This window comes from Gorilla gorilla, chromosome 6 (assembly GCF_029281585.2).
Source record: "Gorilla gorilla gorilla isolate KB3781 chromosome 6, NHGRI_mGorGor1-v2.1_pri, whole genome shotgun sequence".
Classification (NCBI taxonomy): Eukaryota; Metazoa; Chordata; class Mammalia; order Primates; family Hominidae; genus Gorilla; species Gorilla gorilla.
This window is the reverse complement of record NC_073230.2, coordinates 11,266,460-11,293,719: the sequence shown is the minus strand read 5'-3', so window position 1 is coordinate 11,293,719 and position 27,260 is coordinate 11,266,460. Positions and strand designations below refer to the sequence as shown.

Below are 27,260 nucleotides of genomic sequence, written 5' to 3'. Positions count from 1 at the left end.
GACTTGATTGGGTTCACCTTCAATTCTGTTGAAAACCAAGAATTGTAAGCTCTCTGGCTTGCAAGGGGATTTCTTACCCACTTATGAAAGCCATCCACTTTCTCAATACCGACCCTAATGTTTGAAATTCTCCTCTGTCTGGAAAGCAAAGGGTTCTATAGGCCAGAGCCATGCAACAAGGAAGAGGAGGGTTTGCTGGGAGGAATGCCTTTCCCTTGCAAGGAGAGAGAAAAGCAAGCGTGAAAGGAGAGCTGAGAGGGAAGACCCCAGGCGTGTTCTAAGGCGGACCCATCCGGGGAAAGAGTACACATGGAAATGGAGGATGTGGATTCCCTGAGAACCATCCGCTGCTGAATATCCCCTGGAGTCACTGAGGCCTGACGTGAAGATCCCTGCTCTAGATGAACACCATCTATTAGTAGGGAGCAGACAGGACGTGCCTCTGCCCAAACGAATGCCTTCAGGGCCCGAACAGATAGGTAACATCAATAACTTGATGGGGCAGTCAGAGACACTCTCCTCCTTCATTGTCTAACTTATATTTCCCTGTTTTTGATAGAGACTTGGTTATATTAAAGGATTTCTCTACTATAAGAAAGACAAGAGTGCAAACATTTTGATCAACACCCACTGCATGGTCTCCTGGTGAGGGACACAGCTTGGAACTGCTGAGACCTGAGCAGGATGAGGTGATGCCCAGTCGAGAGCAGCATCCCATCAGCTCCCTCAGATCGCTGTGTTCAGGGACGGGGGCTGGCAACACCGGACCATCAGTGTTTATGTGGAACCCTGAACTTCCAGAGGCCGGTCATAGACAGTTCTGTGTGCACCCTCTGCCAAGCAGGGCTTTGTTTCTATCTACAGTAGCAGGTGAGCTACTGAGAGGCACCTGCTGACTCCAGCCTTGTGGTCCCCTTTGCCAGGATGACCTCTTCCCAAAGCCTCAGCTGACTGCCTCTTACTCAACCTTTAGGTCTCGGTTAAACATCGTCTCTCAGGGGAAACCTTCCAATTCCCACTGATGTGTCTGGGTGCCCCATGCTGGGTTTTCCAGAGCAAACTGTGCTTCTCTCAACTGTGGCTCAGGTACTCTCGCTTTAGTCACCCATTTAGATGACCATCTCACCCCTGACTTCCCTCACTTCCATGCCTGGCACTGGGCTTGCTGCACAGGAGATATCCTGTAATAACTGATGAATTAATCCGGATTGCTGTGTACAGCCATGCAGGCTATGTACCAACCATCTCTTCGGGGTCTCATTAATACAGACTACTATAGACCATGAATGCATGCAATGCAACAGCCCGGCAAATGACTAAGCGCCTATACTTGCTAAGGGAGTGTCTCCCAGCACACAGGGATCCCCAGCCACAGATCTTCGGCATACAAAATACAGGGAGGTATCCTGCTCATATGTGCAAGGGCTCTCAAGGGGACCTGGGAGTCCAAGTCTTCCTGGTCAGGACAAGCTCTTACCACTGTTAGATCACTCCAGGAGCAAATAAAGTTCAATGATGAGTCATGTGGCCAGTTTGACTGGGAATCCCTTTTGTATGCAAAATGCTATGCACTTTTATAAAACTGTCCTGCTCAATACAGTAGCATCCAGCCACATGAGGTTACTAAAATTAAAAATAGTTTAAATTAAATTATAAATTCACTTCCTCAGTCACAACAGTAACATTTCAAGTATTCAACAGCTCCATGTAAAAATAGAGAACATTTCCATCATCACAGCAACTCCTATTGCATCACAGGTCATATCTCAAATGCTTCCAGAGCCAGCTAATGTAGAAGCAACAGGCCAAGATTCAGAAACATTTCTCTCCAAATGGGAAGTTTTCTAACACAAACACCCAAGTTACCTCAAGAACGAAGAGGCAACCTCTCATCCAAAAACATCTGCCCCTAGAGTTGCTTTCAATATGCAATACCTTAAAATTCCACAGTGAGTATTTTCCCAAAACAAAGAATAGAGCCCTCCACAGGAAAACTCAAGTCTCTTCCTTAGGAGAATGCACAGACTGTTTAAACTGGGGAAAGGGGTCCTAGCATGGCCACATATTTTAAGAGAAGCTGGAAAATGTTCTCCCAGCTGTTAAATATTGGCTCATGTATTTTTAAGATATTGTGTGGGCTAAATAAAACACAAGGAGCAAATCCAGGCCACAAATGTCTAGTTGGGACTTCTGATCTAGAGAAATACTGTACTTTAGGAAAGAAAATGCAATAGGAATAAGAAATGTGTAAGTTGTTACGGACTGAGCTGTAAAAAAATTACTATGTTAAAGCCCTAACCTGTATTGTGACTGTATTTGAAGACAGGGCCCTTAAGGAAGTGACTCAGGTTAAATGAGATCATACGGTGTCTCTAACCCAACAGGACAGGGGTCCTTATAAGAAGCGGAAGAGACACCAGAGCTCTCTAAAGCTCGCCTCCCTTCCTGCACCCCCAATGCCCAGAGAGGCCACGTGAGGACCAGTGGAAACGTGGCTCTCTAAGAGCCAGGAAGGGAGGCCCCAACGAGACACCAACCTGGCTGGCAAAGCTGGTTTCATCTTGGACTTCCAGTTTTCAGAACTGAGAAAATGAACGTCTGTTGTTTAAGTCACCCAGTCTCCTAAGGAAGAGACTTGAGTTTTCCTGTGGAGGGCCTATTCTTTGTTTTGGGAAAATACTCATTGTGGAATTTTAAGGTATTGCATATTGAAAGCAATGTAAGGGGCAGATGTTTTTGGATGAGAGGTTGCCTCTTTGTTCTTAAGTTGGGTGTTTGTGTTAGAAAACTTCCCATTTGGAGAGAAATGTTTCTGAATCTTAGCCTGTTGCTTCTACATGTTCCCTTAGAACATCCCAAACCATATTGAAAGTGCTTGTTTGTCTTTTGTTTCCACCAACCAAAGCTCTGTTCGTAGAAACCAGTCTGCCTCAATCATGATATCCTCAATGCCTATGATGCTTAGTGAACACTCAGTAAATACATCTTGAGTCAATGAATTAATGAATGGGTATCTTGTACGGCAACCCAAGCTGACTAATGCCGTACTTTTTACTCACTCGTACATTGAAGTTATGTATATGTGTATAAGTTATATACGTGACTTATACATAAGTTATAAGGATATCAGTTTTCACAATTGCATATTGAATGGTTTGGAGACGCAGAACTAATATTTATAGCTCATTTGTAAAGCAACTCATTTTAACACTACAGTTTGACATGTTGAGCTTGCAAAACATGAACACGAGTGTTACTCCACGTGGCTCAGTCAGTTTGCCCACAAAGGGCCCTGCTCATGAGACTAATGAGGCCTGTGGCTTGAAAGCTGTAATTTGACTGATTTGTTCTATTTATAACACAGTCCATCTCTGAGAAATCTCCCATATTTTCTCTATATAAGCCTATACCAATACTCATATAAATAAGAGCTATTGTGAAGTCTTTCCAAGGAAGCATTTCTTCAGCCTACAATCTTGTGTGTCTTGACCTTACTTTGTCTTTATGAATCCTGTCTTTAAAACAGGCAAAGGTTTGAAAACGTAAGTGGCAGAAACTCAGGATGTGTGGGAAAATTACTATTCCCTGACTTAGAACATCTCAAACCATATTGAAATTGCTTGTTTGTCTTTTGCTTCCACCAACAAAAGCTCTGAGAGTAGAAACCAGTCTGCTTCTATCATGATATCCTCAATGCCTATGATGCTTAGTGAACACTCAGTAAATACATCTTGAGTCAATGAATTAATGAATGCATTTCTGAATGGACAGATGGACAGAGAGATGAATATTCTTCCAGAAGCAGGGACTTATGCTAAGAGTTCAGGATAGGATAGGTAAGAGCTGAAAACATAGAAGAGGGGTGAGAGGACTTCCTAGGGAACTTAGGAGAAAAAATAGCTTTGGGATAGAAAGTATATGGAGGCAGGTTAATTTAATTTCCAAGTGAAAGTGTTCAGCAACATAGTAAATCCCATCTCACGGCACAGTGTCCCTGATACTAGGTTCAACAGGGCAAGGTTTAGCCACTGTATCCAGAAGCAGCATGATTAATTTGATGAGTAAGACTGAGACAAAGAGGGACGCCCGCAACCAGCAGGTCAAATGCAGTCATAAAACAGAAGAAACATGAGTCGATAATTGAGGAAATGCATGTGGACACGCCTTCTATCTTCGGGCACCTTACTAAGTCAGACAAAGAAGCTCAAACATCAGAAGATATCAGAATTTTAGAGTCAGAGTGACCTTCAAGTCACTTGTCCTACTTTCTACTTACCAAAGATTGAATGCCCAGGCTGGCATTCAGGCCTAGAGATAACATTTGATCAACTGTGATATGTGAAGTCTCAAGAGTCTTGAGTGCGATCTCCAAGGAGAAAAAGGAGAGGCAGAAAAACAAAGGAAAACATTGCACCAAAGGACTAAAGGCTGGAGAATCCTCACATCCTGGGACGAGGAGAGCCAAAAGGAGCAATAAACACCAAAAGAAAAGGAGCTACAGGAAGAACAAGCCGGTGAGCAGCATCCTCAGATGCCAGGGACGGAGAGGGGACCAGGAAAGGGAGGGTAAAAAGGCCTCACTTCACAGGCTTCCATGCACTCACTGGACAAGTATTTACTGAGCCCTAATTACTCGTCATGCACTCTTCCCCTGGCTTGCAGAAATAAGCAAAAATCCCTATCCTCGCGGAACTTACGTTCTAGTGGGTGATGAAAAACAATTATCAATAAGGATTCTCTTAGAATGGGGTTGTATTAAATGCAGAGTCTTCCTGGGGGACACTGATATTTATAACAAGGGAGCAAATGAAAGGATGGTGGTTATGGCAGTTCCCGGTCATAGACAGTGCTGTTCTACTCCAAGCCCCCTTTTCCTAATCATCTCACTGCTGGTGCATCCCTCCATACGTGAAAGAAAAGATTTTCAGAGTTCTGCTAACAAAGCTGTTCCAGCATCGGAAGCAGAATTCATCGTTCCCTTGCCTGTGCTTCGGAAGCTTCTTCTACACAACTCCCTTTCGTGTGGCATTTAACACACTGTGTTCCTGTCATTTGTTGGTGCGCCAGCCTCTCCTGGCAAAAGTGAGCTCAGGGAAGGCAGGAACCACATGTCGTATTCACCAAGTGTCCTCGGCATCAAGCGTAATGCCTGATAAGTATCAGACGCTCAGAGTTTTCTGAGCGGAATAGCAGAACTGTAGTCTGAGTGTTTAAAGGGCAGGGAGTTGGGGAGAATCATACACTTAGGGACAGAAGTGAGACAGAGACTCTAGAAGCCAAAGAAAATCATACTTCAACCCTTCCCTTGGTTCTTCTACATAGACACTGAAAATGGTGTAGGCTGATGCCAGTATGCCAGCTGTTTCCCTCTATAATAAGTTTGCTCTTTTATGCATCCCTCAGTATCCTTCCAGGTTGAGATGATATTCAAAATATGTAGTAACATGGCAGGGTCGCTAGCCAATCAAAATGGAGGCCAGTGGGGGCAACATGGCTTAATATCCGTCTTTCAAGTGCAAACTGAAGAGGTGAATAGGATCCAGGTAATCTAATGCCAGGCTAGGGTTCAAGTAGAACTGCTTCCTAGATTTTCATCAAGAACATGCTGTCACGGTTTTTACAAACACCGTAAGTAAAATGAACAAAGAAACAAAAGACTCAGAATACTGCCTATTCGCTTCATACATTTTCAAATATGATGGTACCATTTTTGCATGTGGCATTTTCTCAGTTCAAGAGAAGTGAAGTTTTCTTGAGTAGGCTAATGAAGTATGAAACTCCTTAAGCTTTCGGAAATGAACCAATCACCAAAGGGCAACCTATGCATATGGTTTCTATTCCTACATCATTCTGACTAATGAGGATATAAATCTCTGATATATATAAATCTGATATAAATTCCATTTCTTTACATCCCAATGTTTTAAGGATTAGAAAGGAAGAAGTTTGAATTCTGGAGTACACTTGTGCTGAAAACTTTCCCAAATGAAAGCAAGCCTTTGTGAAATTCAACCCTGTCTGAATTAATAGAACCACAGAGTGACATCCTGTTGGAGAAAGAGAAGGGTATTTAATACCAGACATGGCCGTTAATGTCAGATGGGACACACCTCAACAAAATACATCATCAGTGAAACAGCAAACAACTGCACGGGGCCAGCCGGATGCTCGCCATTACTGACTTATGTCAGCGCTGACTCCTACTCTTTAAGTTCGAGTTAGGAACTAAAATGGAAAAGCCTTCATTCTTTTAAGAGCTTCTCTAGAGTTCTGCACTTCCAGTTTTGACATTTGTATCTTCCTCCCTAGAAAAACCACAAAACCGTTACAGCCTTCACACTTCCCAGATGGTCATGCAGGCCTAATACTGAGGTGAGCTAGGGAATTCCCAGCTCACATTTCTATGATGCTCTAAAACTACATAAAATAATATCTTTGGTAACCACCTCAAAAAGCTACACTTGCTAGTCATTCCTGGGCAAAATAACAGTTTACACTGACAAGCAGAGGTCACAGGCTTTCTTATACTTTCCTAAGACCCTCTCAGCCAAACACAGAGGTATACTAGATTTGAAGGAACTAATTTTGTGCTAAAAAGAGTATTCTTCAAGATCATAAAAGGTAAAGGGGTGCAGGCAGAATAATTACCTGAAATAACAAAGAATCAGAGAGAGAGACTATTGCGAAGAACTCACTAATTAGAACACACAGAAAGAATCTACATCTCCAGATAAATTTCTGGTTCCTATTATTTCTGATATAAATTCCATTTCTTTACATCTCAGATACAAAGTGTTCTTGGAAAAGCAGGGAATATAGCACTCTGGAATTGCTAATGGTCTTCAGCATTGTTAAGTGGTCTTTCACTTTAACAGACACTTTACCTGATTTTCTGTGGGCTTGATTTAATATTCTCAAACACATTGTAAAGATCTACAATTTTAATTACCTGCTGTAATTGCCTTCTATAAGAGCCAAAAGAACATCGTTTACAATGAACAGTAATAAAACATTATGACTAAGTGGTAAAGGTGGAGTCGAACTGTTATCAAAAGGTGACCAATTGTTAGGCTGCATTCACTACAGCAGCAGCCAGATTAAGAAATTACAACATGATTTTAAAAATCAAAAACAGTTCTGCAATATAAATCATCTCAGTAAGTAAAATGGTGAAAGTCTCTTTGGGGAAAAGACAAACCTGGGTTCAAAACTAACCCACGTAATCAACTGCATAAGATTAGTGAAAGTAACTTGTTGCTTTGATTTGTGACCTCATCTGCAAAAAGGGGATAATACTGACCTTATGGCCTCTTGTTTATTAAAAACGATGATTAAATGGTGGTTATTATGATTATTATGTTATTATTTTAAGAGACAGGGTCTTGCTGTGTTGCCAAGGCTGGAGTACAGTGGTGTGATCTCAGCTCACTGCAGCCTTGACCTCCCTGGCTCAAGTGATCCTCCTACCTCACCCTTCTGAGCAGCTGGGACCACAGGTATTCACTACCACACCTGGCACGTTTTTTTTGTTGTTGTTGTTGTTGTTAAAGACAGAGTCTCCCTGTGTTGCCCAGACTGGTCTTGAACTCCTGGGCTCGAGCAATGCTCCTGCCTCAGCCTCCCAAAGCACTGGGCATGAGTCAACATGCCCGGGTGATTAATTTTTTTTTAATGAGATACGATATTTACATACAGGGCATACAGCAGACATCCAATGAACAGCTGTTGTTACTATTACTACAATAAGCCTTCATTATGCTTTGAACCAAATCACATCTTTCTGTCCTTAAAATTGGAAACTGAAGTTAAACCATAGGATATCAGGCTTACACTCAGCAGAAATACCATGTTATGATTGAAGAGGTTGGTACCACTCTAGATGTTCCCTTTGAGTCAGAAAATAATATATTTTCATTTTTCTGAAAGAGGAGATATGAAAAGACAATTTAGCCTAGCAACTCACACAATCTGGATTTTGAAAACCTTAAGAATTCTGAAGGAAGGGAAATTAAACAGGTGTTTCTTAATTAGCAGCTTCAGAATACTGAGCTCATTCGTAAAAGGAAAAATCATACTGGGAAGGTACGAGCAGAACCATTTAGTCTAGAAAGTAACTAAAAGCTGAACCCCAGGAAATTCACCAGAATCATCGCTGTATTCAACTACTGAGTAAACACAGTTTTTCTAAGAAAAGTACATTTACAACTAGCAACTTGTTCTATGTGGTCTCATCTCGGCCAATAACCACTACTTTGCTTAGGATTTTTCCAGACAAGCTGTGTAATGGATGTATGTCAGAGATTGTAAAATGACTGCAGGAAAAATTCAATTTTCCATCCCCCTTGTTTGTGCCCTCCAAAAATTCCTTATCTTTCATATCAATTACAGAGACAAGGAGAGTAGACAAACTACTTCAATGACTATACATCTAGAGTGATCAAAGCTAGAAATAAAATGCATAAGTTACAATCTTGGGTCACTCTCAATATATTACATACTCTGAAATGTTATGTTTACATAATATGATTCTACAATGAAATTATCTTCAATTCCCTATAAACTGAATTCAGGCATTCGCTGCTGGCTAAGTCTAAAAAATTAGGTTCCAAAATCAAAGGTAAAAATTGTTAGGCCAGGTGCAGTGGGTCACTCTTGTAATCCCAGCACTTTGGGAGGCCGAGACAGGAGGACTGCTTGAGCCCCAGAGTTCAAGACCAGCATGGGCAACAATGGGCCGATCCTGTCTCCACAAAAATTTTTTAAAAATTAGCCAAGTGTGGTGGTGTACACCTGTAGTCCCAGCTAATCAGGAGGCTGGGGTGGGAGGATCGCTTGAGCCCAGGAGGTTGAGACTGCAGTGAGCCATGATTGTGCCACTGCACTCCAGCCTGGGTGACAGAGCAAGACCCTGTCTCCAAAAACAAAACAAAACAAAACAAAATTAGGGTTACTTTAAGTTCTAGCCCCCAAACTGCTAAAAATTAAAGAACCCTTATGCTTAAATATCTGAATATAATAATTTAAATTGAGACATTTAACAAGGGGACAGAAGGGAAGGTAGATTGGAGGAATTACTAACAATGAGCTATGTGGAGGAGTTTGTAAAAAATCCGATTAGGCAAATCACTACTGAATAATTTGTATCTTTCAATAATCGCAGCATAATTGGGAGAAGTAAATGAATATTCATCGTCCCTCTGCTGAATCCAACTGGTCAGTTCTGCTTGGTGAATTAATTCTCCAAGTGCTTGCCTTACTCCCTGGGTGAAGTTTACTCACTGTGCAAAATCTTCCACAACAGTTTGATGTCAATATCTGGGAATTAGGGAGTGTAATCACGCACATCAGTCATATAAATCAGTAATGTCTAATGCATTACTGATAACAAAACAACCACTTTGTTATCAGAAATTGTGACTTAGTGTTCTGATGCTCCATTAGTAAGCACTGACTCCAGCGCATCTCCCACTGCACCCTTGAGCCAAACCTGTGTTTGCTGTCCGCCCAAACATGCCTCACTGGGGTTGCAAAAGGGTGCTAGCCTCAAAGCTGCTGAGCCACAGCACACTGCTGTTCTCTGGAGTGGTTTTGATATCAGAACAGAAGACTTCCTTTTTTAAAACAAAACCAAGCTCCTCTGAGGTCTGCACACACAGAGCTCTTCGCAGAGAGCCTTCCTGCTGGATGGCCTCCTCCCAAGTTTTGCCTTCTCCTTGGGCTTCTCTCTTGGACACGTTTTGACCTCAAGAGCACACCCAGCCTCCACGGTATATGCTGTTCTGCTTTCATAGGAGAAACGAGGGTTTTGGGAGGGGGACAAATAAACTTTGGCTTGAATCCTCAAACTTCCCATTGACTATTCTTGTGATCCGGGTAAATAATCTAACCTCTTAGAGCCTCAGTGTCCTCAGCTTTGAAACAGAGTTGATTGTTAACTCACAGGGCTGTCATGGAATCTAAGTAGGAAAATATACATGACGACATCTGTCAGGTCTCAAGACATGTTAGGGCCTTCTCCTCTCTGTATGCCCTTAGAGGGTCATCAACAGTACTCTCATGTGTGATTTATTATCACATCTGCATATAGCTTCAAACAGTTGTTGTTCCTAGATCACCTAAAACAATTTTGTAAAACTGTGTATCTTTCTTACATTTTAAGCTGACATCTACCATTTTTTCATCATAAATTTGAAGGACTAAAAAGAATATAATTTCTGGTATATTTTAATGTTTTACTATTTCAGTATATTTTAATAAAACTACTGCAGCGCATCTATATGTATTCAAAGGAATCTAAATATTTGATGAGCAGGTCTAAAGATTTGATACACAGCATCACCCATTTAAAAAACACATGATTCAAAGAATTGTATTAATCATATCACAGCCTCTGAAAAAAATATGTGTATAAATTTCAATCTTGGTGGGGTTCAGTAGCTCACACCTGTAATCCCAGTGGTTTGGGAGGCCAAGGTGGGAGGATTATTTGAGGCCAGAAGTTGGAGACCAGCCTGGGTAACATAGCCAGACTGACTCTACAAAAAAAAAGAAATTAAAAAATTAGCCAGATATGGTGGTTCATGCCTGTAGTCCCAGCTACTCAAAAGGCTGAGGCAGCAAGACTGCTTGAGCCCAGGAGTTAGAGGCTGCAGTGAGCCATGATCTCACTACTGCACTCCAGTCCATGTGACAGAGTCCTTGTGTCTTAAAAAAAAAAAAAAAAAAAAAAAAGAACAAAAAATTCTTAAAAAAATGTTTTTAACCATATGACTCGGGGGCAAACCAAACCAAAACAAACCTTCTCTTGGATTGAGTTATTGTTACAATTATTACTGACATTCAATTAATTTTTTAAAGTATTACAAATTTTGATGAATAGGTTTTATATTTTAAAACACTAGAGAAATGCATCTCTCAACGACATGAGGAATAAAGTTTAATTCTAATCTTTTCTTTTTCATGGATAAAATTTTGTTCATATAAAACAGCAGACGAAAATGGAAGAAATTTTGTTATAGAATATCTCTCAATTCTTTAAATTCCTTCTAAGTTATATGCCAAAAGTCATATAGTAATTTATTTATTTATTATTTTTGTTTTTTTGAGAGTCTTGCTCCGTCGCCTTGGGTGGAGTGCAGTGGAGTGATCTCGGCTCACTGCAGCCTTCATCTCCCAGGTTCAATTCATTTTCCTGCCTCAGCCTCCTGAGTAGCTGGTATTACAGGAGCCCACCAGCACACCCAGTTATAATTTTTGTATTTTTAATAGAGATGGAGTTTCCATATTGGTTAGGTTGGTCTCAAACTCCTGACCTCAGGTGATCCGCCCACCTGGGCCTCCCAAAGTGCTGGGATTACAGGCGTGAGCCAATGCGCCCTGTTGTCATATAGTAATTTATTAGTTAGGACAGACGTGCTTTGTTCTAATAACAAATAAATGCTGAAATCTCAGTGCTTATCATACCAAGGTTTGTTTCTTACTCATAACGAGTCCAATTCTGCTTGGGTGGCCCTCCCGGGCTATTCTTCCCCTGTACTGATTCAAATATCCAGACAGCTTCCATCTTGTGGCTCAATATGTGGCCTGGCCATGGTTGTCCCCAAAGGGGAGGGAGAGGATGAAGGTAACACATTGGCGCTTAAACACATGGCCTGAAAGCGACACTTTATTCCACTGACATGGCCCTGCACCTGCAAAGGGGCTAGAAATCTCTTCCGTCCTGAGAACAAGTGGACTGTGTTACAGTTAGCAATTATCAAGTTATTTGTAATGAAGTGTCAGCTGACAACACACGTAGGTCCCACCTCGTTTTGTAGACAGCAAAAGATTGAAAACACCTGATTTATAAAATCATTTATTTCTCAATTATCAGAGTCTTTCACTTTCTCAATTCTGCCCCTGATATTTAGAATTCTCCCTTTGTTTGGCACCTGGGCATTTACACCCTCAGATAATCGCCCGTGTTAAAGATTCAGGATGAGTAAGACACGAGCCTTCCATCTCGTTCGGAAAGAAAGGAGCAGTTGCGAAATTTGACCTCAGGCATCCTCAGATCCAGTTTTAGAATGTGAATATGAAAGGACTGAAAATAGGTTCTTTGGAAATTTTACATGCCTGCCTACACCTTGGAAATCCGTATGTATCCTGAGTATACTCAGACCAGTGACTGCTGCTTTGGGAAACCGGGCATACTGAGCTACCCCAAATATGTTCAAACTTTGAGGGCAAATGATCATAGCTTAACCTAAGATTTCAGACAGATTAGATTTCCTAAGATTTAACAACAGTGAAATCAGGTTGAAACAAATCACACAGGGGAAAAGAGGACACCTTGGGATGGGAAGAGATGGGGATATGGTGAAGGAGGCATGAGTGGGCAATAGAAACAATCCGGTTTTGCCTTGTGGGGTGAGGACAGAATGATGGTCTTTGTTGTGGTGAGTGAAGTCTTGCTGGGAGCCACCAGCTACACTTCTCTTCTAAAACTCATTCCCCAATCCATCCATTTGGGGCTTAGAAACGAAATATTAGACCTGGTATTTTAACTTATGTTTTCTCACCGAAAGCCCAAGAAGGAAACTAAGTTTCAATGTTATTTATTATGCAGGTTGAGTCTGTTGGTCGGGTGGCCCCAGGTGACACTCTGTACGCAAGCTATCCCAAGGAAGGGTCTGAAAATTCTCATTGTCAGAGAAGTGGACAGGATGCCCTCATAGGCATGGGATGCAGTTTCACCTTTGCCTGGAGAGGTGGATTTATGTATTTGTGTATTTTGTTTTATCTAAACTAACTCTCACAAAGTGGACAACTGAAGACACGGCATTTCTGGGAAGAAAGCACAGATCTGAGTCACTCACAACACCAGCACAATCAGATGGCAACAAACGGCAGCAGGAACACTTGTGTCGTTAGTAAAAGCCACGTCGCCAAGAAGAAACAATTATCTGTAACCAGATGTCATAAGAATTTTTCCAAAAAACTAGATTGTATCAAGAAAATCAAGTAAAATATGGATTTCCATTCAGAAAGTGCATATTGCGCCATGAGACGTCAAGTAAAGACGGAACAGAACCTTCATGATTAGCACTGCTGATTCCCGTCCTCTCTTCTGTCTGATGGTTAATGCTTAGAATTGATAAGTAACTAGGTGTTCATGCATAAGGAGTAAATGCTTAAGGCTTGTTTCCTGATGGTGTGTTTACGGAAAAGCATTAGGGACCATGGCTTAGACTTAGTTGTGTCCAACAGCAGCTCAGGAGGCCAGGGCAGAGCATGCCTCACACTTCACTCCGTACAGCAGGTTCGATGCATGGCTAAATGATTAAACTCATGACTTGACCATAAAATAGACTTCTTATTTATGTTTCTGAAAAATTCTGGCAGTAAAGTGTCATACAATCTATAAAACTATGCTTGGTTCTAAATTGCTCATTTGTGATGTGGAACTAGGCCCCAGATTGGTTTTTAGTAATATTTCAAACAGTTCCTATTGTTTTAGGAACCCGAGCCAAGTCAGAGGCCATCTGGAAGGCGTCTGCCTGTTCCCCTCTCTCCCTTTAATGTTAACGGTACAAGGAAAATAGAGAGTTGTACCTGGGCACACAAAAGCCATGTTTTACAGGGCAGTCCTCTCAAATGACTGTTCATAGACATTCTCAGGAATCCACTTTCAACTACTAACCCTACATGAGTCTGCAGTTAAATTAGCATTATAGAGGACAAAAGAATGTTAAGTGGCCTTCAGAATGAAAAGCAAGGGTTTGTCAGCCTGAAGGAGGATCGGCTGAAATGATATCCTATCTGCAAATGTTGTTTGAAGAGGAGACATTAAAATGAAAGAGGTGAAAAAAACAGGAAGGAGAGAGGCAGTCATTTCTTTTTAATCCAAGCTTCATCCCTAGTAGAGAATCTCATTACATTGGACATTTTGAATATTGGATCAGAACTAATGGTACGTCTAAGGCATGTACAATGGCGTATAAACAATGACTGATTAACCACTGTATAGAATTCGTCTCATCGCCTAACTGTGGCTTTTTTTTTTTTTTAAAGGAAGAAACTCTTATTCACATAGTAATTCAGTTCAGAAGTTCTGTTCCACAAAGGTTAACTCAATGTAAAATCTTCAAAGCAAAAGCCAAAAATAGGTTGACAGGTTCATAAAGCTTGCCCGGGTCTGACCTCGGAACAGACACATCTACTCTCAGGCAGGCCCAACCCCTTCTTTTTCTGGTGTGCACCTGAGCAGTGGGAGCTGGCCATGAAAAATTCATGCAGGATGCTTCAACAGTCCCACCTATGTCCTTACTATCTGCTGGCTTCGCATCCCATTAAAACTTCAAAGTGGATCCACCCCTGGGATGGCAGCAAGCTCTCACCAGGGCAGCGGGGTGGAGAGTTCAGGGAAATCCTCTCCTTCCCTACAGGAATATCGGTTCAGAACACGCTGGAATTTATCTTCTTAACCACGCAAAAGGGGAGAAATGTTGAGAGATAATAATGCCATCTACTAAATATGCACTAAACAGCAGGCGGTACCATTATGGGACTGCATCTCAGTTCTAACAGTCATGCTTTTTTTAAAAATAATATTTAAATCTAAAACCTCTTTATCTTTTGCTTCCCATAAATAAGCTTCAGGTGTAGCCACAGTATCTAGCAATTGAAAAGGGGTGACGTTTTTGAACTCTCAAGTACAAGGTTGTTGATGGAAATGTATTATTTCCTCCTGTTAGCTGGGTGACAGTGCATCACTTATTTAGATGTTTTGAGACAGGGCTAGACCTGGTTGCCGCTCCACTCTAACACGGTGCTGTCCTCAAGGAAGGAACGGATTATTACCACAACAGCAAACAAGAGGTGGGGCTGCATGACACTCCGATTTTAAACTAATTACAGCACAATCCACCAGGAATTTAATTACCAGTACCCGATCATCCCTATGGTGTTCACTACATAAAGGTTCCCTGCTTTATTCTCCCGATGGCAAGGAAAAATGTATCTTCATTAAATGATAACTGGCTGTAATATCTTTTGATTTTTCAGAAACGCTGGCTGGAAAGTTTTTACAAATTTTCCTCAATCTTGTGTGGTGTTTCCACAAAAGCCTACATCAGAAGAAAAAGATATCTAAGTCTGCAGAACACACTCTATCTTACTCCCAGTATCAATAGGTCTTGAGAATATCTAATTTCATAATAAATCTGGTGAAGAGACGCATCCTTCAATACATCACACCCTCACCAGGAGCAGGGTGGCCAGGTCCTGAACTGCAGTGTTCATTGCTTAGAGCCCTCACTGCATGCCAGAAAGAAGCACAATTTAAACAATTCTGGGGGATTCTGCAGATTAATCAAGACTTCTGACTTTTAGAGGTTTTCAAAATAAAACTTTTAGCAAAAAAAAAAAAAAAAAGCATAATTGGTTGCCATTTAACATTTATCTAAATCCTGTATGCCACCAGGAAGGTTCTCCTAAGAATTAAAACAAGGCAGTTTCCTCAATCTCCTTACTTCTCCCATTTTACCTGGCCCTCATAAAAAGCAAAGAATTCATAAAGGAACAAAATGTAGGTTTTGTCCTAAGATTTAAAATAAGTCTGTATCATCAACTGCCTTGTATCTCACTTTTTACACATTTTTACCTGGTGCCAATGAAAAGTTAAAAAATACATACAAAGGAACAAAATGCAAGCCAGTTAATTATAATATTTATGAGCAGCTTTCAATATACTTTTCGGTCAGGGTAGAAACTGAAATTACTGAAAAAAATTTACATATTCCAATTATCTAACACCATGGTATTACGTTAGTACAGCAGTTTGCAAATTCACTGTACTCGCTTTATTTTCTGCTGGCCCTTACAGAGTAGGGAGGTAGGCAAGTACTAGGTAAGGACTGTTTTATAACTTTGTGATGTTAACCAGTTTCTGTGGAATAATTCTTCTAACAGAGGAAGGCCAACTTCCTTGTTTCTGATGCAGAATTTCACCCCCTTTGACTCATTATTATCCTGGTAGTTATACTACAATTGAGTACAGAATCATATTTGCTAAACAAGATAAATGGCTCTACTTGTAAAGTTTGGAATCATTAAAATAATAACAATCTATTTGATAATACAATTTCCATTCTTTATCATAACCCTTGGAAAAAATCTTAATAAATCATCCTCATTTCCACTGTAATTCTCAATGCAGACACTCCTTTACATCATAGTACAGCATGCACTGGGTTTTGTGAACCCCACCCCTAATCCACGTGCATCATTCTCCATGGCATCGCAAAGACCCCACTCATCCTAAATCTGTGCCAAGTCTACGTTCTGCAGAGCAAGATTCAATTCCTCAAATTAAGGAGCTCAAGGCAGGATGACAGCACATCATGGCCACTTGGGACCAATTAGGCAGGCATCTGAGACCCCACTCAGTTAACTCCCACAGACGCCTGCACCCAGAGGTTGCTACAAAGATTCACCCAGGAAATTCTACTGGGCCTAAGGCAATTGTACCCCTCGACGGCCATGTGAGGCAAATACTATCACTCCATCCCACATACTTTTCTTTTTTTTTTTTTTTCTTTTTGAGACAGAGTTTCATTCTTTTTGCCCAGGCTGGAGTATAATGGCATGATCTCAGCTCACTGCAACCTCCACCTCCTAGTTTCAAGTGACTCTCCTGCCTCAGCCTCCCCTGTAGCTGGAATTACAGGTGCACACCACCATGCCTGCTAATTTTGCATTTTTTGTAGAGACAGGGTTTCACCATGTTGACCAGGCTGGTCTCGAACTCTTGACCTCAAGTAATCTGCCTGCCTTGGCCTCCTAAACTGCTGGGATCACAAGTGTGAGCCACCACGCCTAGCCCCACATACTTTTCAAACCACTTGCAGGGGAAACGATTCCTTCAAGACAATTTTTAAAAAGATAAAATCCACTATTATACAAACAAATCAATATAATTCACTCATATGATATGATAATAATATTTTGAAATTTACCATCCGCCATGACTAGTTTCAACCCTATTTTCTCAAACACATGACAATTTCATTTCATACCATGAAGCTTCATGCTGCAAACATATGATGACAAGCCTTCTGATATGGATGTCTGAATCTAGTTTAGTTCAGAGTTCCTGCTTTGGGTGATTTTCCCTTCTTTAGCAATTAACTCTTGCTGGTAGAATTTAAAGTCCAAACATGTAAAACTAAGTTTACTCAAACTAAAGTCCCCTCAAATAAAATCGACAAATACCCATGATTTGTGTGCATTGTCTTCAAGAATCAGGCTTTCAGTTAAATTAGGTGGAAAAAATGATCAACTGATTATGCTTAAATACTGCTAATTTTGGTACAACTTAATATGTAGAATTTCTCAAAGATTTTCTTGTTAGATTAAAAGAATATAGTCTCTACCTAATCTAGTCCTGATTTAGGTTTATGGATACAATTCATTTAAATTGAAAGTTTTTTGTTGTTAGGAACAATATGCATTGACTGTGTATAAAAAGCAAATACTTTTTTTTTAATTCCCAAAACAAATAAGATCTGGCATTCAGAAGTACCACTTAGATTCACATTTTTCTGCATATCATTTTGAAGACAGCAAGAGCCCTAAAGCTCTCCAAACTATTGGCACTGGATCAGTATTAAACCATAACTACTACACTAGAGAGATAAAATTTATTGCAAAATGTCCCGTCAGACAGTGGTTATTGATTAAAGCAAGATTTTACTGCTTGCAGAATTACCATTTGGGATTTCAAAACTCACTTGCTATGCTCAAATGAATGAATGGGCTTGTCTTGTTTTCTCCATTTTTCTCATTCACGGCCTGCACGTAGTATGCCCCGGTATCACCGGTTGTGGTGGCAAGGATCACCAGCTGATTCTCCAATGTGATGGCTCTGTTTCAGAAAAGAAGAGGACAGTGTCAAAGCTACTCCAGGGAACTTACTTGTAAGACAAAATTAATTAGGCCAACTATAAAGGAATGCCTAGAGTTTAAAAGAAGAGCTGGAAGGACAAAAACAACACACAGGCCGACTTTAAGAATACGACAATGCCAGAGAGAGCCTCTTCTGATCCAGCTGGCACACTGCAGCCCCAGTGTCTGAGCCTACCGGGTGCTCCACATCTGCGCCAGCACTTGACTGTGAAGAAGACAATGTTCTGGAACATAGACATCCAGAGTTCATTAAAACTCAGAGGTTCCTCCTCTGAGAATGCATAACAAGACCAGTTAGAAGGAATCCCTTCAATTAGAAGGCTGGACCACCACAACCCTGACCCAGGGCAAGTGAATTAGTTGTGGTTTTCTCCACCTCAGGGGAGCCTCATCAGAGGCTTTGTGTATGGGTATCTACATTGGTGCGTAGAAGCAAAGTCGCCAATGGGCACAGTGCTGCCCCCCTTCAACTTAACTTCTCCCATCATTAACTCCAGGCCACGTCTTTTTCACCTGTACTATCTCCCCAAGTCTTAGAAGTGCAAAGGATGAGTAAACAGTCTTCTTGATCGTGACCAAGACCTTCTCATTCATCCTGATTCTAGTGGGAAAGGCATCTCTGAGACTCATTTAATGCACCTGCCCTTTCTCTGCGCCACTGAGGCTCACAGAAGTTAAGTTGCTTGTCCTAGGTAACACAGCAACTTAACAGCAGAGAAGGGACTAGGTGTTTTCACAGGCAGATTAATACTCATCCAATCATACCATAGAAAGACTCTCATTATACTACTTAATTTTTAAAAAAGAATAAAAACAAGAAAGACACAACTTCCATTCATCCGAGGAACTTTTATTTGAAATGGGTGTTTTATGGTATCCTTCACTTATAATTCTGTATTCTTTTTGCCAGTTAAAGAGGTGGATGAGGGTGGTAAAATTTGTTTTAAAAAATATGGGCTGAACACAGTGGCTCACATCTGTGATCCCAGCACTTTGGGAGGGCGAGGTGGACAGATTGTGATGTCAAGAGATCGAGACCATCCTGGCCAACACGGTGAAACCTCGTCTCTACTGAAAATACAAAAATTAGTTCGGCGTGGTGGCACACGCCTGTAGTCCCAGCTACTACAGAGGCCGAGGCAGGAGAATTGCTTCAACCTGGGAGGCGGAGGTTGAAGTGAGCTGAGATCGCGCCGCCGCACCCCAGCCTGGTGACAGAGCAAGACTCTGTCTCAAAAAAGAAAGAAAAAAAAATATGAATGTGAGTAAACTATTCATTGGCTGGTGAATTTGGCATAGAAGGTAAGATGCATTCTGAGCACCAAAATATCATTTAGTCTAAGCTCTTATTTCAAAAACAAGAGAAACATCTTAGGTCTCTAGAGTGAGTTGTGTTACCCATCACAATTGTGGTACTCTATGGGGAATAGTTACAGCACTTTCAGATTCAGATCATCTAAAATCTGTATTCTGGTAACATTAAAAGCATGCAAAATGAGTAATCTCTCATGAGGAATTTTAGCATTATGATAATCCTTTTTCTTCCTGCTACCTTTTGCAGAGCTTTTTCAAAAACTCTTGATTTTTATACATTATATAAAATTATCTTAAGAAGTTATTGCTTATTCAGGGTTCCCATAGGATATATTACTGTTTGAGGTCTCTATGACTAACTTACTTCATGTCTCATTTATGAAAATTTCCCTGTTAGGAAGTTTTCAATTTTTAGTCCCATAAAAATATTTCAATAGAGTTTGATTATAATTATTTATGACTCCTTTATAGATTCTTTTATAGAACCAGAGAAATTGTTCCATTTTATTTTAGTATATGTTACACTGGCAGCTAAAATTAAATATGAATATTTACTACACATGAAGTTACACGTTTAATAGTACAATTTAAAAACTGAATATATAACTTTTTCTTTGACATCTGATTTTTACCATAGTAATTTCAAATATGCCTACTGTTTCTCAGAATTATCCTTATAAAATATCCATGAATTCTCGATATTATTTACGGCATTATTTCAAGAGTATTGAAAATAAAAAGGCACATAAAGATAAAAATATTAAAGTTTCCATCTATTATAACTTTTATCTTTAAGCTTATCTTTTTCTTTTAGTTTTTAATTTCTATAAAGGTTTAAGTCAAAATTCATGAAAAAAAAATGCTGCTGCCAAAAAGACACCATGAAAATGCTACATCTTTGGAGATCATGAAGATTAAGAAACCAAGTGTTTGTTCCTATCCAAATCTTTCTGAACAGAGCATTTCTACAGGAGACTGATTTTTTAAATGAAAATAAAACATCCAAAACCATTCATCTTAATTTTAAATTCTGATAACTGCTGTAAACCTTAAGAAGAAAACCATGTTTAAAGACACTAAAGCAAGTATCGTGTGCCCATCCTGTCTTCTTTCTTAGCGGCCCTGATTTTGTCGTGGCAACCATGGCTTCCCCCTGCAATCCAGCCATGCAACACAAGAGAGCTGGCCCCATTCCCAGCATCAGGTGTGGGTCTTGATCATTTTGTCCCACGTGTTCATGGTGGTGATTTTATGGCCATGATAGAAATGACCTTCACATGAAGCTGATAATTGTGGCAGCAGAATAGAGAGAACGGAAAGCACTTGGGTCCTTCATGATCTCATAGAGCCAATGAACCAACCATCCAGCAGCCTGTCCTGTCTGGGGACTTCCTGGTTCATGAGCTCAGATACTTCCTGTTGAACCTTGATAAGTTAGGGCTGCTGTCACTAGAAGTCAAAACACTCCAATACAGATTCACAACAGCACATGCCATAACATCTTTTTTGGATTTAAGTGTTCTATGCACTGCAAATAAATCCTATGTATCTGTTTCTACATATGTGTGTACACATAAAATGTTAACAGAGGTTAGTCTGAGTGGTACAATTACAGGCTATTTTCTTTTGATTCTACTTTTTAAATATTTTCCAATTTTTCCACAATAAATATCACTTTTGCTATCAGAAGGTAATGAAAAGAACACAGGGGCATGCTAAGTAATTATGGTAGCAAAGTTGAATACTTTGCCCATAATATGAATTACCTGGCTTTATTATAACATAGCTCCAGATTACACATTTAAAACTTACACTGACTTCATAGAAAAATTATAATATTTGGCCTGAGAGATTTTCCTTTAACTTTATTGAAACAAATGTATGTGTGGCTTTAAATAAAATTACTTCCTTAGTCTTCCCCCATCTTTGTACATTTAAAAATGAAACCTCGTCATTTTAACTCCCAATTCCATGGGATAGTAGTAAAGAGAAGAGGAACAAAAATAACTGAGCGCAATATGGATGAGATGAGCTGCCGCTCGGGAGAAGACACTGCTACATCATAAAGAACAAGCTAACCGGTCCTGAGGTACGAATTATAAGCACAGGAAGGGTTTTCACAAGAGAGAAATCAATCTGTTGTTTTTCATTGCTGAGACTGATGAACAAAGTATCTGTGCAGTTCAGTAAAGGAAGACCATTTCCAGTGAGCACTTGCTAAGTGCTTCTGGCCATTCTTCACTTGATTCTCCAACACTCTCCTGAGGTACTAGGCAAAATCATAGTTCTCTATTTCAGAAAAGATGAAATCCGAGGAAGAGAGTAGCTAGCTGGGTCTCTGACCACCAGCATTGAGGTGATGGCTAGACCCAGCCCTTGGGCATGGGGGAGGGAGGGCCACCTTGCTAGGCATGGACTGGGAAGCTCCCTGCTATGTTTGCATGGCCAGGGGGTGTGGCCTTCCCTAGGCCACATCAGATCAGCTGCCTTCAGGGACATGATACTGATGTCGGAATCCTGGAAGCACAGGATTTATGGTTGGTGAAAACAGCCCACTGGGCACTGCATAGGTGCCTGAAGACCAGGAAGGAAGATTAAGGGTATACATTCATCCTGATCACCACTGGAGCAGAATCAAATAACTGTTTCACTATTTAATCAGCAACTATTGGAAACCCCACTACCTGCTCAGAGTGGAGGAGACACTAACCTGAACCAGGACACACTGTTCATGTCCCATAGAGCTTCGATCGGGTGTACTTATAAGCTTTAAGAAGTAACAGGGGGCACTTTAACAACTTTCCCTTAAGAGTATCTATGGACCCAAGGGGAACAGTTCCAGGTAGTGTCCAGAAATATTTTCATGATGTGAACATTTTCATGATGCACTCCCAAAGCTTGCACTGTAACCCATCCATTGGCTTCCATGAAAATATAAATTGTCTTTGGTTATCAAGAAGTATTTTGCTCTTTAACACTTACCACAAACTAGGGTGGTAATATCCACATATATTTATACATTATGATGAAAATTCAGTAAAATGTTTAGTAAAATAATAACTTTGCCCATTAAACACAGAAGCATAATTTGAGTCTATAGTTTTACCACTACGAATGTTAACGTAACATTTGACTAGTTTCAATTGACCTTCAAGTACATTAACAGAAGGTCAGCGTGCAGGAAGATGCAGAATATTAGTTTGTAAAATCTTAAAAAAAAACCACTTCAAAATATTCTCCATTTTAATTAAGCAACTTTTAAAAGGGTTGATTCCAAGGCTTAGTGTTCTGAGTATAATCTGGATCTCATGCCTCACAATTTAAGCAAGTTCAAGGCACACAACTTAGAAATTGATGAACTTTCCTTAGCTGTACAACGACAAGAACTAAAATTGCTTTCAAGTAGTTTTGGCACTAATGAGTCCCTGAATGCTCAGTACATGTTAAGTCGCCAGAGTGATATGTTTATTCCATCAAGAGCAAACACTTGCTGCTGACCATTTGCTCTGGGTGTAAGAAAAACATCTTAAAAGCAAAAGAAGAAAGAATTTGGGAAACCTGTTTCTCGTGATTTCAAACCAACAGAAACCACCAGCTGAGTTGTGTTCATTAATAGAATGCATGAATCCCTAGCACAGACCAAGAAGTCCTGGGCAAATGGGATTGCAGCTCAGCACAACTGCATTCAGGCAGGCAGGCTTGCTCAGAGGAGAAAGCCATTAAACTTGAGAACTGTGATTCTTCAGGAAAGGGTAAGTTATACGTCTGCAGTAGGAGAAAGACCAAAAGATGACCAGAGAGGGAAGAAACTAGAGGCAGGAAAAGACCAGTCAAGCCTCCACCAGTTTAGTTACCGTAATGGCCCATGCCTTGAAAAACATTTCAAGTTAGTCTACGCGGGCATCCTTTTCTAGGATAGTCATTGTTAATCTCATAATGGCAAGTATATGGGAAAATTCCATTGAATTTATGTGAATTCACCTTCCATCCAACTCTTCTATACTGACTGTCTCTCAACTCTTGAATATAGATCCAAGTGCTGGTAAGTTGCAGGGTGGAATTTCTAAAACGGTAACTCCTTTAAAATCCTTTGCATTTGAAATATGTTCAGATACACCTTTGTTTTCCCTGTACACAAGGATCCTCCAGTATTTAATCACAGAGCCAAACAGTGTGTAGTCGATAAATGTGTGTTAAATTAATGCAGAAAAAGAAGGGAATCTCTAAGTATTTGTATTTGCATTTTTACTCTGACTATTCCTTTCTGAGCTTGCACATTCAGGTACCTGGAACCCAAGCAAATACAGGAGTAATTTAACCATTTTCTAAATATCTTTGCAGTGCCTACTGTGTGTGTTAACACTGTCCAGGGAAGACATACTGGAAAATATGGTTGTTGAACACAAGGGGATATCTTACTGGCAAGAGCTGCAAAGGCATAAAAAGATAAATGATGGCAGTATGAAGTGCCAAATATGTGAAGCCAGTCTGTTCACTTTACAGAGTTTTAGAGGAAAAGTAGATACGCCACACAGGCAGCAAACTCACCACAAAGCACGCAGGTCCAACTACATCTGTTTCCCTAGTGATAGCTTCTGAAAGTGTAAAAATCTGATGGGATATCACATTAGCAAGACAGACCCAGTTCTCTAGCCTACAGGTATTAATAACTCAGGAACAGAATGGCTGCTTCTGCAGGTGGCGTGGGAGGAAATGCCATCCCTGCTGACCATCTACCCACGTGCCTTCCACCGGAGCTCTGGCCAGGGGCTTCTGCATGGCCAGGTGGCACATCCACCTCCCTCCTGAACTGCAGGGCTGGCCTGGGGCTCCCTGACTGCTCCCAGCACCATGGCCAACAGCAGCAGCAGAGAGGGGCTTTGGTGGGTGGTCAGAAAAGAGGCAGAGAGGGACATCTGCCTGGGTGCACACTGTCGGTCTCTGAAGTAAAGCCCAAAGAAGATGTGAGCTCAGAGCTCTTGCATCTTCTCCCAGCCAAGCTCCCTGAGTTTCCTGGAACCAGAAGTAGCGTCGAACCTGACTTAAAAGTTAAAATCTAATGTGGTCTGCAGAGAAGACACCTTATTTTTCTACCAGAACAAGATGATCACAGTTGACAGGAAGTAACACCATCAATGACACCATGATATTCTGTCTTAATATAGAGAGGCCCTTAACGCGATCAGGCAACTGTGACCTGGGTAGGGCAAGAGAAGTGGAACTGGATCTGGCCCTGATTTTACTCCCACAGGCTCATCACTTGGCTTTCTCATCTGTAAAATGGGGATAACAATTCTGACATCAAAAGGACACGGATGAAGTGCAAATCGGTAGTGAGGTGAATGAGGCTGGCTCAGAAGCTACAAATTCCACGTATGCTAAGTCTGAATCTGGTTCATCAGGTATAGAATGTGACTGGCAAGTAAGAAAACAGTAAATGTCATCTACTATCCTCTTCTAGGGGCTAAATATCAAATACTTCCTAGAGTTTTAGTTAATAGGCTTCTGTAAAAACACAGCTAGGTCACTGAATTATCAGATTAGAGTCATAAAATGACCAGAAGCCTCTATTACCTAAAACAAAGCCCATCTGCTCAAGAGTGTACATGTAATAATTTAGCAAAGAGGCCTAGAAACAACTTGTCTTCGGATACTTCCACCCAGATGCCACGAACGTTAAAACCCACTTTACACGACTTTAATGCTGGAAAATCCCTGGCCTTTTCTCCACATGTGTTTACGTGTCATAAATAGAATTGATTCTTTTCCTTTAGGAAAGATGCTGTCTAGTAGGAGGGACAGAAAAGAAATGAAGAGATTATAGGGTAACTGTTGATGTAACTAGTGAAGGATTTATTTCATCAGGGATTTTTGCCCAGAATAAATATATTTTTTATTTATAGCAGTGTTTCTTAAATTTCCTTGCTAATCTTCAAAAGCACTTCAGTCAATTTGTACTTATCCAGGGGTCTTTTGTTATTTTAACTAATTGTTTCAACACTAGGCACAAATAAATGGCTATGCCAAATTCCTGGTGTGGTCATATGCAGAGGAACGGCATGAAGGAGGAGTTTTTACAGAGCCCAGGTTTAGGCAGAAACATTTCCAGCCAAGACTTTTTCTGCTAAAATAAAAATTCCAGGAAAAAAAAAAGAAACATGATTTAAACAAAATATGCGGAATACATGTTTTTAGTCTTTAGATCCTTAAACAGTGGAACTTCCCAAGAGTGTAAAATCCAGTCAAATTGGAAACCATGAAAAATGAGGACAGAAAGGCGTCTAAAGTAGATGAGGACCAACTAAAACTGCTCCAGATGTGGGGGGGCTCCTCATGAGGAATCCTCCTCTCCCCAGGATACTCTGCAAACAGCAGTCAATTCTGAAATCAGCTCAGTTTATATAGCAACAGAATAAAACACAATAAATAATTCCATCAAAAATTAAATAAATATGGCCATGGCTAAGCAAGACACAGCAGATACAAGAATATTCCTGGGAGGACTGTGCATGGCTGTCGGCGTCCACACCTGCAGCTTCTGCAGAGAAGCATTGGCCCAGCCATTCTTACTTCGTGGGCTGTGTTGGGGAAGCCTGGGGCTGGTAATTCTTGCTTCCTGACAAGTCAAATGCTTTCTGTATCTCACTTTCTGCGGAATGAGGCATTCAGGAGTCTTTCTTCCCTTGTGCAGATAAAGGGGCACCAGGCAGAGGACTTGACCCTTGCTCCACGTGATGCTGCCCGCAGAGGATTATGTCTTCGTGGCTGGACCAAGCATACGCAGCAGCTGCTAGGAAGCAGAGGGCTCTTCTTTAAAAGCAAATAATAGCAGAGGAATAGTAGAAAATTATGAGCAGAGTGAACTGCTGTTTGAAATGCTTTCCATCACCTCTCCAGTCTGTCACCACATTTGTTCCTCTTTGAAGGAGCATAATTATGACCAAGGGGTTCCACTCTTGTGTTAAGACTCTTTTCGATTGCCGAGTGACAAAGCTGTGCCCAGCAGAGACGGGAGCACCTGCGATGGCTAAGGCAGACTCACAGCACCTCGAGCACAGCTGATCTCAGGGATACGGTCTGGATCTGTGTTCCCTCCAAATCTCATGTTGAACTGTAATTCCTAGTATGGGAGGTGGGGCCTGGTGGGAGGTGGCTGGATCAGAGTCATGGGGGTGGATTTCTCATGAATATTTAGCACCATCCTCTTGGTGCTGTCCTCATAATAGTGACTTCTTGTGAGATCTGGCTGTTTAAAAGTGTGTGGCACCTCCCCCTTCACTCGGTCCCTCTTGCTCCTGCTCTCGCCATGTAGCGCGCCTCCTCCCCCTTTGCCTTCTGCCATGATTAGAAGCTTCCTGAGGCCTCCCCAGGTGCAGATGCCACCATGCTTCCTGTACAGCCTGCAGATCTACGAGCCAATTCAACCCCTTTTCTTTATAAATTACCCCGTCTTGGGTATTCTCTTATAACAATGCAAGAATAGCCTAATACCCCTTGGTGATGCTGGATCCTCAGTGCACGACTCAAAACACATGCTCCCCTAACTACAGGGATAGATCATGCTCACGCACAAACGCCATCAACAATGAAGATGAAAATAAATCAATAAGAAAATCCAATTTTTAATGATTTTTTTTCTTTCTGAACGCTACTACGATAGGTATGGCATTTGTGTGTAAACAACATCTGTCGGGTTCTTTGCTTTATCAGACAGCCCGCCAGTGCCATCACTCTCTGTGACTATGGACACTGTTCTGGAAAACAAGTACAGGGAAATGGTCAAATAGCCATCAGGTAGAAACTGATGTATCAAACAGCCGTCAGGTGGAAACTGATTTATCAACAAGGCTGGGAGCTCTTTAAAATCCTGGTCCCCTAAACTGAGCTTTCAGGAGGGCTTACTGCACCCTTGGTTAACTGTGACACACATGTCTCTTCTGCCTCACTATGCAGGTCGGGCTGGGATTCAGGCCTTGCATTATTTACACCTGTGCTGGGAA

The 27,260-nt window shown here is 41.0% G+C and overlaps 1 protein-coding gene across 2 annotated transcripts in view; it reads right to left on the bottom strand.

The window, feature by feature from the left end:
• Positions 1-27,260, bottom strand: part of SDK1 (sidekick cell adhesion molecule 1) — a 965,237-nt gene that overhangs the window by 429,633 nt on the left and 508,344 nt on the right. For both annotated transcript variants that reach the window (XM_055346825.2, XM_055346826.2), the window contains exon 5: positions 17,772-17,905. In XM_055346825.2, the coding sequence (XP_055202800.1) occupies positions 17,772-17,905 (134 nt within the window). The remainder of the gene's footprint in view (positions 1-17,771; positions 17,906-27,260) is intronic.